General features: G+C 42.2%; 2 protein-coding genes across 2 annotated transcripts in view; one reads left to right on the top strand and one right to left on the bottom strand.

The window, feature by feature from the left end:
• Positions 1–19,213, bottom strand: part of cuedc2 (CUE domain containing 2) — a 203,847-nt gene that overhangs the window by 32,981 nt on the left and 151,653 nt on the right. The window lies entirely within an intron of this gene.
• spock2 (SPARC (osteonectin), cwcv and kazal like domains proteoglycan 2) overlaps positions 14,095–19,213 on the top strand; it is a 58,220-nt gene continuing 53,101 nt past the window's right edge. The window contains exon 1 of the mRNA XM_083775775.1: positions 14,095–14,458. Coding sequence (XP_083631901.1) covers positions 14,210–14,458 — 249 coding nt within the window. The 5' untranslated portion in view covers positions 14,095–14,209. The remainder of the gene's footprint in view (positions 14,459–19,213) is intronic.

The raw sequence follows: 19,213 nt of genomic DNA, 5'->3' as shown, positions 1-19,213 counted from the left end.
GGGACGGACATGCGTTGTCCGAAATTACAAACCCTAACACTAAATCTAACCCTAATGCAAACATATTCAAAATTCATCCATGAATTCAAAACAAAATGTCATATTTTCTTTCAGTAATTTCATGAAGCAAAATAAAAGATCCATAAATTAGAAAACAAATGTTTAAGAAGTAGTGAAAATAGCCAAGCTCGGTCGATCGGTTATTTTCACTAGTTTGGGTCCCGGGGGGGGGGAGTATATATAATGTCTCTTTTGGGTCACGGGCTAAAAAGTTTGGGAACTGCTGCACTAGAGGTCCAGCACAGACCATGGACTACAGTGTGGACTGGTAGCTGGGCAGAGGCCAGTTCACCTGGGCATGAGTAAAGACACTGAACCTCTATAAACTGCTCCCGGGTGCCACCTAGTGGCAGCCCATCACTCCATCTCCTATGCGCAGTGGTGGAAAAAGTACAAAAGTACCAATACTGCAATTTAGAAGTACTTCGTTACAAGTAAAAGTACGGAATTGACAATGTACTTGAGTAAAAGTACAACAGTATCGGCATCAAAATGTACTTAAAGTGCTAAAAGTACTCATATTGCAGAATGTCCCATTTCACAAGTTCAAAATGTGTACAAAATCTATTGAAAATAGCCGATCTACAAGCTCACAATGCGTCATACATTGTGAGCTTGTAGATCGGCTATTTTCATATGGCCGAAATGTATAGGGTTGAAGTGATTAATGTATGTTTTCTAATCAAAATTAAAATCGCCAAAGTAACTAAAGTTTTCAAATAAAGTAAAAATGTTGGCTCTGAGATGTAGTGGAGTGGAAGTAAAAGTACTGGAAATTGAAAATACTCAAGTAAAGTACAAATACCTCAAAATTGTACTTAAGTAAAAGTACTTAGTTACTTTCCACCACTGTGTTTTATTAGCAGCGAATTGCACGCCGTCTCTCCTATAGAGGGTATGTGCATGCATAAAGCGAGTGGCAAATCAGATAGGACTTTTCTGTTTGGATGTATGGGCTGTCAAGGCCAGAAAGTCGTTTTTTACCACCCAAAGTAGGCGTTCCCGCATAACTTCTGGCTATGGTGATGATGTCACGCACATACCCTCTATAAGCCCTGTGTGTGCATGTCTGTAGTATGTTGGGCCTGTACGTGTAAAAGAAAGTGAGTGTGAAAAGAATTTCCCCACAGGGATTAATGCAGGACGCGACCCCCCTCGTTGGTAACGTGTAAGGCATGTGGACCCATGTGGGACATTACTATATTCCATGTTCACACGAACATGAAACTGAGGAATGACATTTCAGGGGATTGGTTACTGTCTGTTAACAGAGACGGGACAATGCTAAAGAGAAGGGCTTTAGGGGGGGCTCTAAGATGCAAAAGAATGTGCATGTGTGATGATAACATAATGCACCCGTCCCGTATGCCAGAATCACTGCTTTACAGGCAGTGGAGAGAAGCGAACGGCCCCGAGGCTGCTGCTGATGATGATGAGGAGAGCGAGACACTTCTCTATAGGTATTGTGTTGTGAAGTGCTGACGTATACAGTATATCACAGCTGGATCCGGTTTCCCTCCAGCGGCCTGGCCTCCCATGGCTTATATGGGCCACAGCACAGCCTCTGCAGGATGGAAGTACGGTAAAAAAGAACTGCAGAGTTGACGATGAATCCTTTACATTAACAGGCAGTAGTACAGTGTGGTTCTCAAAATTTTCATGTCAAGGACCCTCAAATTGATTTTGTATAAAAAAATAATATATATATACAAATAGATGTTTCCCCAAACTTCAAAAGTTGCCAACCTACAGTACAAACTTGTGGCCCCTTAAAGCAGTATTCATTTAGCTGACTACGACTATTAAGACTAAAGGACTAAAAAACTTTTGATATTTAGATTAAACAATTTCAAATTACTAAATAGGACTAGGACTAAATGGTGTTTTCAAAAGACTAAGACTAAATCTGAATTTGCCGTCAAAATAACACTGCCTTAACACTGTGTTTTGCATGTGCCGCGTTTTTTTTTTTTGATTGATTGATTATTTTATTAGACAATAACAAATGCAAAACAGTACAGTCAAAGCACATTGATCCAAAAGGATAGCACCGAAAAAAGACCTTGCGGTCTTGTTTCCATTCAGGTCCCATGCATTCACAACACAATGATGACAATAATCGAGATACCTCAAAAACATGATAACTATTTACAGATGTAAGTACAACAAAATCTAAATACAAAAAAATCACACGGAGGGTGGTATAGGGAGGTCATCTTCTCTCCTTTTGACCCGCTGACATTGATAGGTGATTTTTCAGAACGGTTTTAAAGGAAGCCAGTGATTTGTTTGTTTTGGCATTCCACACCCGAGTGGCAGTGCTGTGGAAAGTGAATTTACCCATTATTTATACTCCCTCTAGTGTTGTCGCTGTGAGAGTTGCTCACCTTTGTGAGGTAATCCGTTAAGTAAATGGGGACTGAGGGCAGGGCTGAATTTACAATTTTGAAAGTCAGCCCCATTTTCAACTGCTTGACTCTGTCTTCTACCCGGAGCCATCCTATGCCATCAAAATGCGTTGCATAAAGGTGGGTCATGGGCCCTAGGCCTAGAAGGATTGGTCCGACTGTCATTAGACCGACAACCCACCTCAAACCCCCTAACCTAACCATAACACTAATTAGCCCGCAGACCCCCATTTGAAGAGATGTCGGGAACCCCCATAAGAGAAGATCTTTACAGCTCTAGCAGTGATTCTCAAGCCTTTTTAATTTCAAGGACCCCCAGTTTGACATGCATTAGTCTATGGACCCCCTATTTAATGGCATTTCTATGTCTGGGACCCTCAATTTACTGTATATCGTAAAATCAATGTTAATTTAACTCTGAGTTACAGACCCATAAGGGTACATTTGCTTCCAAACTATCATTTAGCTGGGGACCCCCTGGAACTACCTCAAGGACCCCCCTTTGGGAAACACTGCCCTATATAGTATGTAGTTAGTTAATACACCGGTATATCAATGTATATAGTACAGGGGCGGCGGTGGCTCAGGGGTAGAGTGCCTGGATGGTAACCGTAAGGTTGCCAGTTCGAACCCGGGCTCCCCCAGAGTTACTGTCGAAGTGTCCTTGAGCAAGAAACTGAACCCCTAATTGCTCCCGATGTGCTAGTTGGTGCCTTGCATGGTTTCCGCTGCCATCGGTGTATGAATGTGTGTGTGTGATAATGCATCATTTACCATTTAGGGCAAGGAAGGACACAACAAGTGACATTTTCCTTAAGTTTGTAGCTTTATTCCTCCATGTGCAGGGAAATTATACACAATAATATCATTTTACACAGGAGAGGCGATAGCACTCCACTGTCCGGACAGAGGCTATCTTCTGAGTGTTTGTGGAGATGACTGATTTATCCTGTTGTGCCTTGATCAAGTCCATGCACAACAGGTGCGCAGCCACACCCAGCTCTGAGTCCAGTTCTAGTTTGACTCAGGCCAGGTGTGACTGCTTAACTCAGTCATCCTCCATCTCACATTATTGTGTTGTTGTACTGTGATATGGATTCCCCTGAGTCTGCAATAAAGAATCAATCAATCAATCAATCACAATAGTATATATAGTATAGCACACTGCAAAACACCTGCAAACCTGGACACCTCAGCAGCCAATGACCTGTACGGCTCATTTGACTGGTACTTTTGGTACAGCAAAAACCACGTGAGTGAGTTGTGTATGTTGTGTGTATGAAATTAGAAACCACGTATGGAATAAGACACCGCTATACAGCTACCTGGAAAAACTCTTCTGCAGCACCATGCACAAGCCAAGTGTCAGCATCACTGCTGACTTAATGCAGTAGACCTCCACTCCCCTCCCTCTCCCTGGGTGATAAAGCATTATCACCACCCACAACTCTTTCCTACAGCTAGGACAGGGGTGGGAAACTTTGACGATGGAGAGGGCCAATATATTTCCACACTCACTCCAGAGGGCCACAGTACATATTACTGTCGTAGCAAAAATAGCCGATCTACAAGCTCAAAACGCGCCACACTCTGCTATATTTGAATTGAAAACCTGAATAATGTTTAGCTATTTTTGAATTGGAATCCTGAAAAGTAACCTTTTTATTTTATTTCAAATGCATTTAGTTATAGTTATGTTAACTTTATGAACTGTTAACATAACTACATTGGACACAAAAAGACTAACATTTTAATACTAGTCATTAAGTACTAGTCATTTATAGTCATGAAATAATTAAAGCGGGTTTGGTATTGAAACAGCTGAAATACTAAATAATACTAAATACTATATCAGTATTCTGATATTAACATGCGGGCCGCATTAAGTGAAGGTGGGGGCCGCATGTGGCCCCCGGGCCGCCAGTTGCCCACCCCTGAGCTAGGAGTATATATACCTACCGCGGCATGGACGATCCTCTCTAGCTGGAAAGCATTCAAAGCACCAGCCGATGGTTCTCATCCTGATCCAACAACGCCAACGGTGCTGTTGGGAGGATTATATGTCTCTCCTCCTGCCCCAGGCACTGCTTCTGTTGAGGTTGGTGAGGTTGGCAGGCACTGCTTGCAGCCATCTTCCATGGGGGAGACCACTATATTCCAACAGCGCAACATTGTATTTCCCCAGATGGTTTTGGTCAAGACGGTAATCCAAGATCCGAGATCCAAGAATACATAATGATGCTGTCAGGCAGCAACCATGAGAAAATAATTCAAACTTTGCGTGGTTTAAAAAAAAAACTAATGCCCTATAGGCTAATTGATCATACATATAACGTCACAAAAAGCATCAAAAGTAGCAGATCGGCAAGCTCGAATTTGAGCTTGCAGATCTGCTACTTTTGATGCTTTTGAATTTGAATCCTAAAAAGTAACAGTTTTGGACATAATGAGGTTTCCACCTGACAGAGACAATATGGTTGTGTAATGAAGATTAGATTTTAGTAAATCTACTCGTTCTGCATACATTTGCCTTCCTGAGTAGCTGCTCAAAAATATGTAGACTGAAGAGGGAATAGCGGAGTGCCTTTTTTTCTGATGTGTTTCTGATGTGTGACTTGTAATGTACACTATGTAATATGATCGGTTAACCAAGCATGGTTCATTTGGGGTCTTTAATAATCATTATGTCCTGTGTTTTTGTCCCCTCAGCCATCGCGGCATTAAACAAACTGCCCCGCCGATAGGATGGTTCTGTATACATCGTACATGTATGATGGGATGGTTCTGTATGCAGTGGGGACCTCATGTTTTTGTTTCGTCTTGGTGTTATGTGCTATGTGTTGTTCTTGATGTGGGTGTTGAACAGACTGTGAAGACAAATATCCTTCGGGACAATAAAGATTATTATTATTTCACATGATTTTATTTACCTAGGCTCTGACGAGAGTGGACAACGTACGCGTTTCGGCCTCGCTGGCCTTCCTCAGCGTCAACCAGGCCGAAACGCGTACGTTGTCCACTCTCATCAGAGGTAAATAAAATCATGTGAAAAGGACATATAATGAGTGCTGGCATTTTCAACTTGTATCTTCGAGCCTTGCACCTAGAAGGATTTTGTTCTAACCTGGAGTGCTGCGGGTTGTCTGCTTCGGCAGTACTTTTTTCTTCTCGGGTCTTTAATAATACCTACACCCCTCAGGGAGCTAGAAAAACAAACCAACGCAGGGACATTATGTGTAAACCATCTATCTATTCTACAATAATAATGCACAGTGACTGAGGGAGGGATGTTGCTATACAAAAGGTTCATCTCATGACACATACTTTGTCGATGTCCTCCTGAGTCATTGGTGTGGAGGTCATGTTCATCTTTTGCAGATCCCGGCCATCAGTCATCATCGTGTTATGCATAAGCATGTCCTACCGAGAGGAGCCTCGGGGATTGATGATAACAAGTGCCGTGTTTCAAAACAAGTCAGACGTCTGCCTCCCGTGAGGCCATTCTCCCCAGACTCCCCCATCCCTCGTCGAGTTTTCACATGGGGAAAAGTAGCTAGTTTATGACAGGGAAACAAAGTTCCTAAGTCATTTTTCTTTGGAACCCCCCCCCCACACACACACACATACTTTCAAATTATTTTAATTCTATTGTCTCAAAGAATAGTCTTTCCTGAAAAACATATGTTGCTATATATCAAGGTTCTGAAAATGTTCCATGTCAAGGACCTCCATCTCAAATTATTTTGTTCCAGGGATGTATGCAGAAGCAAAGATTTGAAATAAAAAACGCTTTAAAACATATATATTCCATATAAGATTTGCGCACACTTTAATGATTTTTCAATAGCCAAAGACACACAGGACATGCACAGATGCTTTCCCGTTCTTAATGGGTTAATGTAATATGTGCAATTATGCATGTATATTCTAATTTACATTTATATGTAGGATTGTATGTGGGTCACACTCACACATGTGTGTGTGTGTGTGGGGGGGGGGGGGGGGGGGGGGGGGGGTTAGTGTTGAGTATTGTGAATATGAATATCAGAATGTATTAAAAAGAATATATATATATATATATGTAGAGGATGGCATCCTGTGCCAGACATTTTTCAATAAATTAACTTAATTCAGCCAAAATGCCATGACAAGTCCTCTTGTGCTGCAATTTTGCAAATCCATACTAGGTTAGACAGAAGTGGGAACTAAGCATTAATGAGAAACACAATCGATTGGTGGATCATTTTAAATAAACATGCTCTGAAAATGCACCCATCTGAACACTTGGGTTGTGTGAGGGCTCAGGGGCCACCAAATATTTATGTGATAGGAAAAATAAAATAGCTTTCTAAAAATGTATTAACCTCTTGAACCCTAGCACCCCTATTCGGGAGGTATAATTTCAGATCGGATATTTTTCGGCAAATAGGTTAGGTATAGAAAGAGCAGACCAAGTACAGAGCCCAACGGTGAAGTTATGTCTGAAAATCAACATGAATCCAACACTGATGGATGAAGCTATCTATGAAAAGGTTTTATATTTGCAACCCAATTTCATACTACATAGTGGGTGGTGTCCCCGCTTCATCTGTCTCTCAGCTAACGGGTCCTTGGCCCATAAAAATAAATAAAAAACATTGAAGACCGTCCGTACCTGATATATTGCACCAGGAGCACGAGACCTGCATGGTCAATATCTCTGTGTCCATACCTTGCTGTTTCCCCGAGCTGTCGAATGGACGTTATACAGTATCTCACTCTATGCACCACAATGCATTATTTAACACTGTAGATTTCCTCTCTTTTTCTTCATCAGAATTAATGCCGACACTGCAGTGTGACTGCAGATGTAATCATAAATCACTGTGAGTATCACAGGCACTGCATATTTTGTGCGTTTTAAGTAAGATGTAACTTGTGTTCCTTGGAACTTACTGTATTCACAATCAATACATGGGTGGGTGGGGACACTGGGGGTGTGTGGGGAGTTTGATAATACAATTAATGACTTATTTCATTTGAGCTATTTCAAACATAACGCCAAACACAGTAGAGTAGTAGGGGAAGATATTATGTGTGGCATGATTTAAAATGTGAGCTTGAACATCAGCTTTTTGATTTGTTTGGAAAAATGCAATGTTAAACTGATATTGATGCTATATTTTATTTACACATTTATCTGGGGACCCCCTGGTACACCCTCAGGGACTGCTGGGGGTACTCAGACACCACTAATAAAAACAAGAAGAAACTAAAAGAGTGTAGCAAGAAAAATTTATAAACGAATTAAAACAATTTCATGGTAATCCGCCTGTTCAATTTGGGAACATCTTGTGTACATGTAGCATACAAGATACTGTCACACTCATTCAGTATTATAGGCCTACTGCACTGCTCATTTTGCCTCATTTTGATCATTGCGGTCACTTGTTATATGACTACAGTATAGTTGGTTACATGTACATGTTGGCCTCACAAATGTGCAGTTGTACAGATGCCATTGCGTGCAGTTGTTACCTAACCTTATGCATGCCTGTTGATATAGCCTAAATACTGTACAACGCGTTCCGGCTATAAGCCTTCGTCAGGGTCCCATAGTGGGACGAAGGCTTATAGCCGAAACGCGTTGGTCCTCCCTTTTTGTAATGATCTTTGCCATGCCATAAAACATATAATAAAGGCTTTTTCACTTCACTGGAACAGTGCCTTGGACCCTCTTCTTTATCTTCACTGTACTGTACTGTTTGTATTGCTTTTTTTTTTTTTACTATTCTGTTTTTGAATCTTCTTTGTATGTGAATTTGTTGTTGTTTCCACATACTGTAGTCGAGGAAGCTCTAAGTAGGCCTTGAAGTATTTCATATTTCATTTCATTAATAGCTTCATAGACTTGTTGTGACAGCGCTGTCATCAGTGCTTGTTTTGTGTTGTTTGTTTACACATTAATCCTTCTGTTGGCTTCATGTTAAATTGTATTTTCACACATTTAAACACAGACTTTGACTCTGTACTCCCCCTCCCCCCTCTCTATACCAAACTCTTTGCTAAAAATACAATCTACCAGCTCACAATGCCTTGCCTTGCCCACGAGGCAGTGTGAGCTTGTAGATCTGCTATTTGGCTAATAGATTGGCACCAGAATAGTGATGCTATGCGGTTCAAGTGGTTAATGTGCATATATATATTTTAAATATTTTATCTATCTTTATCATACATCATAGATTTGGCGACCCCCTGTATTCAATCTGAGGTTCTGGACCCCCTGTTGAAGACCCCTGTTCTGGTGAGCAAGAAGGCGCACAGCAAATTCCATATATAGCCATCGATTGAGATAAAAACCTTTGTTTCCTCTGCAGTCTTTCCTCACCACTGTCAAGGCTAGCAGTGCTGTTGTCATTATGACATTACACACATTTGTATAAAGATGGAGTGCCGTGATTTTTTTCCACCCTAAAACATGATCATCAGGTTATATAAGGAGGTATAATTTTTCCAAAAATGTGTACAGTATTTGTTAAAATGTTGTTTTTATGTGGGCACGCCCACCAGTTCATTAAGTATGCCTGGTTTGCCTGGTGGGTGGTGATGGGTGGTGATCCACCTGAACTGAAGCCACACCCACAGCTGTAGTTGTATGATAAAGGGGGGGGTAGGGGAGGGGCTGATAGTGTGATGTCACTATATTACTGTTTATTTCATTGGCCCGTTTGACTGTCAAGTGTCAAGGGTTCAGCCTCCAGGAAGAAACCCTAAATACAAAGTGAATACACCATTGCACATAAAAACGACTCCAGGGTGTCTAATGAAGTACTGTCACCTCATAGACACATGAAAAAAAATACAAAAATTGTGGCACTCCCTCTTTAATAAGAATCATCTGATCGTGACACTGTGCCCTGCAGCCTTTACACTTACACCTTTACGCTTACATTCCACTATCACAATCTTCTCAATCTCAGCTTTCTCAACCCTTAGTTTGCTCGACAAAAGAACGGGACCTTGGGAAAAGAGAGTCACGTGATCGTCGCCGACACCGAGGACCCATCAGGGTTTATTCTCGGCTTCTATAAGGAGATTACCTGAAACCCCCTGTGGCTCTGTGATTCTAGGATTACTCAGACATTTTTTCCTCTGACTGTTTTTGACATGAACAGATTTGGGGCCCCTGCTGCCAAGAATCTCCCCTTTTTCTCTGAATGTTCTAATGGTCGATGGTGGTTGTCACGTCAGATCTGCCCACGGTCAGTGCCAGGGCCTGATGAGAGAGGGCAGGCCATGTCGCCCTCACAACTGCCTTTTCAGTGCAGTATGCTAATCGCTTTGCCAACTTTCTTCATCATTATCAACTGCTCTCGCTGTGTTCGACTAAAGTCGCTCTGGAAATAAGAAATCCAAGTGCAGTCTGACTGCAGCAGTTTTCCGTCTAACTAGCTACATCAAACAATCAGTCTCTACAGTATAGTGAGCACTGAATGCCTAATGTAAGCATAGAGGAGAGATTTTGGTTATTATTTATAATTGCCCATTTTCCACGTAAACCCACTTGATCTACTTCTTTCCACCCCTCTATCTATACCAAATCTCTTCTGCAAAGATAGCCGATCTACAAGCTCACAAAGTGCAGCTATAGCACGACATGCAATGCGACACTTTGTGAGCTTAACAGGTCTGCTCTTTTCAACCGTGATGATCTGGAATGGATGAATGAATGAATATACAATAAACAAACAACAATAAAGATATGAGTGGTTATTATTATACAGTACAGTAAGTAAGTCCCACAAAGGGTACACTTAACAGGCTGCTGTCACAGCTCTGCACTGTACATCCCACATGGGAATTGCATGTGGATTTGTTTGTAGTACATTTACAGATCATGTATTTTTTTTGTTTCTTGCGGTTACCACACAAGCAATGTTTTGACTGAATGACGTATTGTGTTTGTTGTGTTATCAGTGTGGATATGATCTACACATCACATGGCTTGATATCAGAGATAAAGCATTTATTTTCAATAAAAACATGTTCAAGTTGTTGTCATCATCAGACACTGATCTTGAAGTTGAGGTTTGTGTATTAGTGTGTGTGTGTGTGTGTGTGTGTGTGTGTGTGTGTGTGTGTGTGTGTGTGTGTGTGTGTGTGTGTGTGTGTGTGTGTGTGTGTGTGTGTGTGCGTGCGTGCGTGCGTGCGTGCGTGCCTGTGCGTACGTGTGTGCCTGTGCGTGTGTGCTTTTGTATTTGTCATTTTCAATCTCAACAACTCCCTGTTTATCTTTTGTGGTGAACTTGATTGCATTCGGCTCAGAGATTAGGTTACACCCAGACTCGTGTCTGTCTTTAGAAGGGGGGAGGCCTTTAAAAACAGTCTTTTCAGGCTGTAATAACGATGGCATCAGTTAATCCAGCATTTCAATTACAAGCCGTCATTCACGGCATCCCTCTGGGGACTAGGATGAGTCTGTTATAGCAGATATAGCAGGCAAGGCAGGCAAGTGATAGGGTGGCCCTATCAGTGGTGAGAAAAGTAACAAAGTACATGTACTCAACTACTGAAAGCCTCGCTATGTAACTTTTTTTGCATTTAGCAGACGCTCTTAATCCAGAGCGATTTACATTAAGCAAGACCAAAAACATGGCAATACATCATATACTGTACATAAAGAATTGTTATCATGAATCATACGTAAGCTAAGAACATAACAGTGGAATATCTATATAATGAAACTATCCATATATACTGTACTATATAGTACTATGTCTACAGAAAATGCTATTTAAGTTACATAAATTGAGCCTTTGCATTTGCTTGTAAGGTGCTACGGGCCAAGATGGAGAATAGGTGGGTTTTCAGACTACGGTGGAAGATTGGGAGTGAGTCTGCAGTTCTGATTGTAATGGGAAGTGCATTCCATAGTTTTGGAGCCAGAAGGGAGAAGAGTATGGGACGTGTGAAGCGTTGTCCCGGTGTTTTTAGTTTCCCTGCGTTGGCTGATCCGTGTGCCCGGGAGGGTTTGTAGGGTTCGATCAGACTTGCAAGATATGGGGGTGCCATATACCTTTGGTTAATTGCTTTGAATGCCAGCATCAGACTGAGTTTTGTATTCTGTGCGGGCAGCTCCCGGGAGAATTTTGTGAGAATTTTGGCTGGTTGAAGACCAAGCTTGCTGCTGCATTTTGGATCATCAATTTAAGAGGCTTAAGGGTGCATGCCGATGCCGGTAGGCCAGTAAAGAGGGAGTTACAACAGTCCAGTTTTGACATGACTGATGTCTGGATAAGGAGCTGGGCTGACTCCTGGGTGAGGAACGGTCTAATTCGTCGAATGTTGTAAAACTACAGGATCAAGTGACAGCTGTAATGTGTGCTTTGAACGAGAGCTGACTGTCCAGGACAACACCAAGGTTTTTGCTGTTGGGGCAGAGGTTACCAAGGCGTTGTCTATGGAAATAGTTAGCTCCTGCATGGGACAGGACTATGGAAGAAGAGAAGCTCAGCCTTGTCTTGGTTCAGCTTGAGGTGGTTAGAAGACATCCACTGTGAGATGTCAGCTAGGCATGCAGTGATGCGCTCTTCCACCTGAGTGTCATCGACATTGTGAGCAGAGATGATAGTGCCAAGATATTTAGTGTACAGGGAGAAAATGGGGGGACCAAGTACAGATCCCTGTGGGACCCCAGTTAGGAGGGGTCAGTACACTTGACCGGGGTGGTTGTATTTAGTCTCCCTGCTCTTCTATTGAAACCTTTGGGTTGTGTCAAAGGTCATGTCTCACCTAGACACAGGATCTGACGTGAATTTTGACCTGATGGTCAAGATTCAATTTATCCTCTGAGCAAGCAGGTATAGGCTCTATTAGCTCAATGGTATAAAAATGTCACACTTACCAGGGTAGAAGAGGAGCAGCTTTAAGTAAAACAGATTTTGACTTTGACTTGAGTAGGCTATTTCCATTTTTCAATATTTGATGTTAAACGTCTACTCCACACTACATCTCTACTTTGAAAACTCGTTTGTAGTTACTTTGCAGCTTTAGTTTTATAACTTTTATTATTACAAAATATACATTATACAACTTTGGCTATTCAAAAATAACCTACAATCTACAAGGCGTCAAGGTGACGTGTTGTGAGCTTGTGGATCAGCTATTTTTGATAGATTGCTTTTGACACATTTTGAAAATAATGAGTACCGGTACTTTTGCTTTTGGTATTGAAGTATATTTTTAATGCCAGTACTCATACATATAAGTCCAAACAAATGTGAGTACCGGTACTTCTTCCTTCAGCATTGATAGATAGGGTGGCCCAGTGATGCTGTGTGCAATCACACCAAACACTGCCATTATCTGTGAGACATCTGAACACTGCAAAACAAAGATCTATTGAAAATACAAGCATGATCTCTAGAGTCCTTATCACTGTTGTCCCTTATTGACTCTGATCTGTTTGGGTCAACGTTAGAGGAAAAAACAAGTGCATGGCAAGCAAACATATCTATCTTCCTTTGAGAAGGATATAAATAGTCCTGTTCTACGCTAAACAGATTAAATGTGTTTTGGGGATTACATTCTTTTTTTTATCCGAATGTCTCTCTCAGAGAAATAGATTCATGAAGGTAGTATTGATTTTTCTTCTTATATACAGAATTTTAACTTGAATCAGTTCTTTTGCTATGATTTTCTGCTTTTGTAATATTACATGAAAAGAAAAAGCAAAGTGCTAGACGACTCAGCTTTATTCAAAATAAGTCACGTCACACGTCACTGGTCACTGCATCAATAATATAATAAAATTAATTGACTTTAAAACGAGATCCTGGATCCTGGCTCCTCTGGCCAGCCAGGGAGTCCTCAGACCGCAGTTTGAAAACCACTGCTTAATCACAAACAATCCCCTGTATGTCTCTGTGTTGTCTAGATGTTTTATGCTGAAGGTTGCCATGTACTAGGGCTATATTAACTAATCAACCAGACACACACGCTTTGAATAACCTTTGCTCCTCCTAGGTGGCTTGCATGTGTGACAGCATTTGCATTAGTTAGCTATTTGCATTATTGAGTGCTGGCCTAGTTCTCATTTCATTTTCAGAATTTGCATAAAACGGTATGCCTGATTATGTTTACCTTCAGTGGAGAGGGGGTGTGTCTGTGCGTGGCATGGCTTCTGCATTGTGTTTGTATTAATTAGGACTTAATTAGGACCTCGACTAAAGGAATCCATGGTAAACCTACATGTAGTCATCATCAATCATAGGAACTTGTTGACCAATCGACAACTATAAGATGGTGTTTGCTACAGAGACCAGCCTTTTCAGGTTGGTGAGGTTGAGAACTGAACGTCCACCTCCTTAAAATCTCCCCCCCCTCTCTCTCCCTCTTACCTCCCTCCCCATCTAAAGCGTCCACCCCCCCCCCCCCCCCCCCCCCCACACACACACACACACACACACACACACACACACACACACTTAAAATATCTCTCTCTCTCTCTCTCTCTCTCTCTCTCACCCCCCCCTCTCTCTCTCTCAGGCAGTAGCAGCAGCCACAGCAGCAGCAGCAGCATCAGAGTAGGGTAGGGTAGGCTAATCAGGTCACATCTCATTCTGGGTCTGAGAGAGAGAGAGAGCAGCCAGCATCATCCTACCTAAACTAAACCAAACCTCATCCTCCAGCAGCCCCACTAGTACATAGCATACCAGTTTAACGGTTAACACCAGGGCGTCTCGTATCGTCCGCTACACGATATGGTGGCAACGATGGACGTCGGGTCCAAGCCTCTTCTTGTCCCCTTGACGGCGGTGGTGATGGTGGTGATGGTGGTGGCGGCTGCGGTGCAGGGGTCTACCTTGGAGAGCGACGCGGCGAAGAAACAGAGCGGCGCCGATAAAGACGCGGCGGACAAGCCGGGGGGTAATTTCATGGAGGACGAGCAGTGGCTGTCGACCATCTCGCAGTACAGCCGTAAGATCAAGCACTGGAACCGCTTCAGAGACGTAAGTCGTTTTGTTTGGTTGATTTGATTGAGAGATCTGCGGTGTTTAATGCGGTATTATTATTAAGCTGTGCTGTGCGTGTTAATGGGGAAACAGCTGCCAGGCTACCCCGGCAGGCTGGCTGGCAGGCAAGCTTGGCTGGCGGAGGGAGGGGGGAGTCGCCCCCCCGCCCCCCAGGCATGCATGTTGGTGTAGGACTGTAGGTAATAATAATAATAATATAAAAAAAAAATAATAATAATAATAATAATAATAATAATAATACACATTTAGCATAATGCAGTAAATGTACTAACTACACCATATTATTTCTCTTCAGTTGATGGCTTCTTCTGGGCTATTCACTAGTGATTTTACTTACTTTACTAAGTAAAAGTATCACTATCAATACGGCAATATAGAAATTATACTCTGTTACAAGTAATAGTAATGGAATTCAATAAAAGGTGACGTATTGGTATCACAATTTTATTCAAAAGTAGAAAGTACTCATGCAGAATGTCCCATTTCACAAGTACAAACTAGTAGGCTAACTACTAGTAATAGTAACTAAAGTTTTCATATAATTTTATTTAAGTAAAAGTACAATAGTTGGATCTGAGATGTAGTGGAGTAGAAGTAAAAGTATACTGAAAATTCTCAAGGAACAAATACCTCAAAATTATAGTAGCTTAAGTACAGTACTTGAGTAAATGTACTTTACTCAAACGTTACTTACACCACTTGCAATAATAATAGGCCTAATAATAACAAGCATACACATTTAGTATAATGTACTATAATGTACTATACACCTGCACCATATGTCCATATTGTTCGCCTTATGTTGTTTAGTAGACTGGTGGCTTCTATTAAATTCATTCAGGCATATAGCAAACATCCTATGACTCTCACCTCTATTGTTTTACGTGTAGACATTTCTGGGTTAGGAGAGGGACTGAGGGAGTCTTAATTAAAAAGGGAGATGTAAGCTACCCACATATGCCAGGTGACAATCAGTTATTTTTAGAACTCCCCATAGCAAAGGCAATTGTGATATTGTGTGTTGTAAACTCCCCACACCTGTGTCCAGCCTCTGCCTCATGAGCCAATTGATTGCCATGGCAACCCCAGCCTTATTCTCCACACCTGCCATTTGATTGCTTAGTCAGTCCAATTTTCACAGTCTATAGTCAGTTTGCACTCTTCAGACATTCTCCACAGACGTTTACCATACCACTGCACAAGCACTTACACAGACAGACAGACAGACAGACAGACAGACAGACAGACGGGTGCTATGACAACGGATATAATGGGTATTGGTATTGCATACTAGGGTGTGGGTATGTATTCGCGATTTTCATTGTTCTCAACTTGCATCATTCCCAAGTAGGCTGGTGCCCGACAGGCATATAGGTCTAGTAAATAAATAAACCCTGCGTTTTAAGTTAGAATAGGGATTTTTTGTAGTCAGATTAAAAGGTGTAGGCTACTTGCATAATGCATAGCCTCGGTCAAGTTGGGCTATTTCACCCACATTGATGTTAATATTGGCTCTACTTTCAGATCCCATAGCTCTAATAACATGCCATGGATGCTATTACAAACAAGGAAATTAAGCAATTATAGGATAGAAGGTGAGCTGATTGATTGCTGCGTATAGCATTAGACTGAATGGGGTTGCGAGGATTGATTAAAGCCCATAGGGTATGCAAGCTGATATATTGCCATGTCTGTGTGTATGAATGCATGGATGGCGCTCTATACACCTCCAGCTCAGTGAAATGATTATCAATGATTACAGGATGGATTTAGACCTACAGTATGGAGAACACTCAGAGATTATTTTCCACGTGAATCTCGTTAATAGGATTCCAATCGATCTGGGCCTGCTGGGTGCTGCTGACTCTGGCTGCGTGCAAGGGGGGTGTCATAATTGGATATGAAAACAAGCACAAAAAGGCTTCAGAGTGTGTGTGTGTGTGTGTGTGTGTGTGTGTGTGTGTGTGTGTGTGTGCGTACGCGTGCACGTGTGCGTGTGTTCATGCTATGGCACTGTGCATGCTATGGCACATGCACAGTGCCATATAGCATATTAAGACATGAAAATGAGCCTTCCCCGTGCATATAGGGCACTTCCCACAGCAGAGGGTGTCCTGCTTGATTAGCATACATAAGCCTCTTTGAATCATGTTGTCCCTATCATTGTCCCCGGAGGAAAGGTGAGTGCATGTGAAAATGGCTCGCCGTCCCTCCTGCCAGATTTCCCTCTCCTCCCACTCGGGAAGGATTATAAGTATACGACTGGCTTCTGTTTATTATTTAAGAGCATGGCTGCCGAGGCCGTATATTTAAGGCAAGTAATGAAATACAGTGGCCACGAAAAGATTAAAGTGTGAATTATAGTGGGAGTGTGACTGAACGACGGGGGCCTTTATGCACACTGCAGTCACAGTAACAAAGACGGGGGTCTTTCTTTACACACAGTCACAGTTATAGCTTTAGATGGAAGACGTTGGCTCAAGCATCGCCCCTGTTTTTTAAATCAGTATTTGTATTGTTGACTGGCAGTGGCTGCTGCTCATGTAAAACCAACGTGCACATTTGAATAAAACATCAAGCTGTGTAGTTAATAAATGCCCTGCTGCTCTGAAAAGCAAAGATATGCAGAGACACACAAGCATGCATTGCACACGCACGCACACACACACACACACACACGCAGCCACGCACGCACGCAGCCACGCTCGCACGCACGCACACACACACACACACACACACACACACACACACACACACACACACACACACACACACACACACACACACACACACACACACACACACACACACTCAATCGTCCAAACCGAGGTATTTAGGTTTGGACGATATATTATTAGACATTATATGACATTATATGACATCGGCATCGGCAGTTAAGTTATGCAACAAGTTATAATTTGTACGTCTATTCTGGGCATGTCATTGTAGGTGAACATTTTCAAATAAAAAAAGGAAAGGTCAACATTTGCTGACCTACAATGTGGGAGCTTGTATTTTAAAATGTTCTCTGTTTTTGTATCATATCTAAGGTTTCTGGAATTGCTTTCGCACTTTTTGACAAAAGCAATTCCTTCCATCAAAATACCCCCCCCCCCCCCTGCCCAGGATCAGTTTCCTCGCTGCAGGCTTTTCACTGACTTACGGTATAAAGATATCACTTTTTTCCCTTCAATTTGAGATCAAAGCTCTCAAAGATACATAAACAGCGCATGTAATCTTATAATATATGTAGCCTTTTCATGGCCATTATTATTCCCTGAAGTGATTCTCTATACGTGGGCGTACCGTATGTTTTGCGCGCGCGTGCGCGCGAGTGTGTGTGTGTGTGTGTGTGTGTAAGTAAGTAATTAAGTAAGTACATTTCATTTATAGAGAACATTTCACAGACATCAGTCACAAAGTGCTTCACAACAATAAAAGCAAATCATATCAATAGTAACAATTGTAATATTAACTAGAAAAAGTGCCCTTCTGGGCACAGGTCTCCACCAGGTTATCCACAGATCCGTGCAGTTAGAGGTAAAAACACTTTTCGGCCAGTTATAGCGCCACCTTGAGGCTGAGTTGAAATTGTTCATGTGGCATTTCGTCCTCGGCCTAGTGGGAATGTGGGTGCACAATTTGACGGAAATCACGCGATGTGTTCATGATTTGCAGCATTTTGTTTGAAACTGAGCACTCCTGTGAACTTTGGAAGCCAATCTTAACCAATCAGGATGGAGTGTGAGAAATATGAAAGACCGGTTTGGTTGAATGGCTCTAGAGAGACTGTGTACCAATTTGCGTGATGTTTGGACAAAATCTGTAGGTGTGCTGTGCAAAAACCTGTTTTGCACAAAGCGGCCTCCTGGTGGCGCTATAACAGGCCGTTCTGGAAAGTTTGGGGCAGAGGTTCATGGTTGGCATCCAGGGAGTGTGTGTGCAAAATTTGGCATCGACCGGGTTAACGGTGGCTGAGATTAGCTGGTCACGGACGGACGGACGGACACACGGACACACGGACACACGGACGGACGGACGGAGTGCAAAACATACTCTCCCCATGCCTTCGGCTGGTGGAGACAATAATGAGAATAAGAATAATGAAAATAAAGCAAAGAAAGAGAAAACAGAACAAACGGCACTGTTGAAAATCAAGAAATCAATACAGCACTATGTCACAAAGGCCCGTCTTTAAAGGGTGTGTGTGTGTGTGTGTGTGTGTGTGTGTGTGTGTGTGTGTGTGTGTGTGTGTGTACTTGTATTACCATCCGTGTGAGGGCCACAATTACATTACATTTGAGAAATAGACGTTTTGAGGACAATTTACCTGGTCCACATAGAAATGATCTACAAGCTCACAACGTGTTGCAGGGAAATGGCTTTTGAGCTTGTAGATCACCTATTTTGGGAGTGTGACAATGGCTAGCAATTAATCTCTGTTGGGTTTAATAAAAATACTAGTAAGTATTAGTAATACAAAAGTGCGCGTGTACATGTGTGCACGTGTGACTACACGTCCATATACTGTACTTCCACAAACTGATAGCTTGGCGATTGTGTTTTTCTAGTTTCTTGTTGGCGTGTGCTCCCGCGGGGAGGTGTACGTGTGTTTGTGTGAGTGTGTGCGCGCACGCGCAAATGGCAGCAGAGAGGCAGAGCGCTGTACTGGTCTCTGTGGTGGTGATGATGACAGGAGAAGAAGCATCAGAAAAGAAGCGAGGGAGCGCA

Source organism: Protomyctophum parallelum, assembly GCF_964188405.1.
Source record: "Protomyctophum parallelum genome assembly, chromosome: 10".
Classification (NCBI taxonomy): Eukaryota; Metazoa; Chordata; class Actinopteri; order Myctophiformes; family Myctophidae; genus Protomyctophum; species Protomyctophum parallelum.
This window is presented reverse-complemented; position numbering and strand designations above follow the sequence as displayed.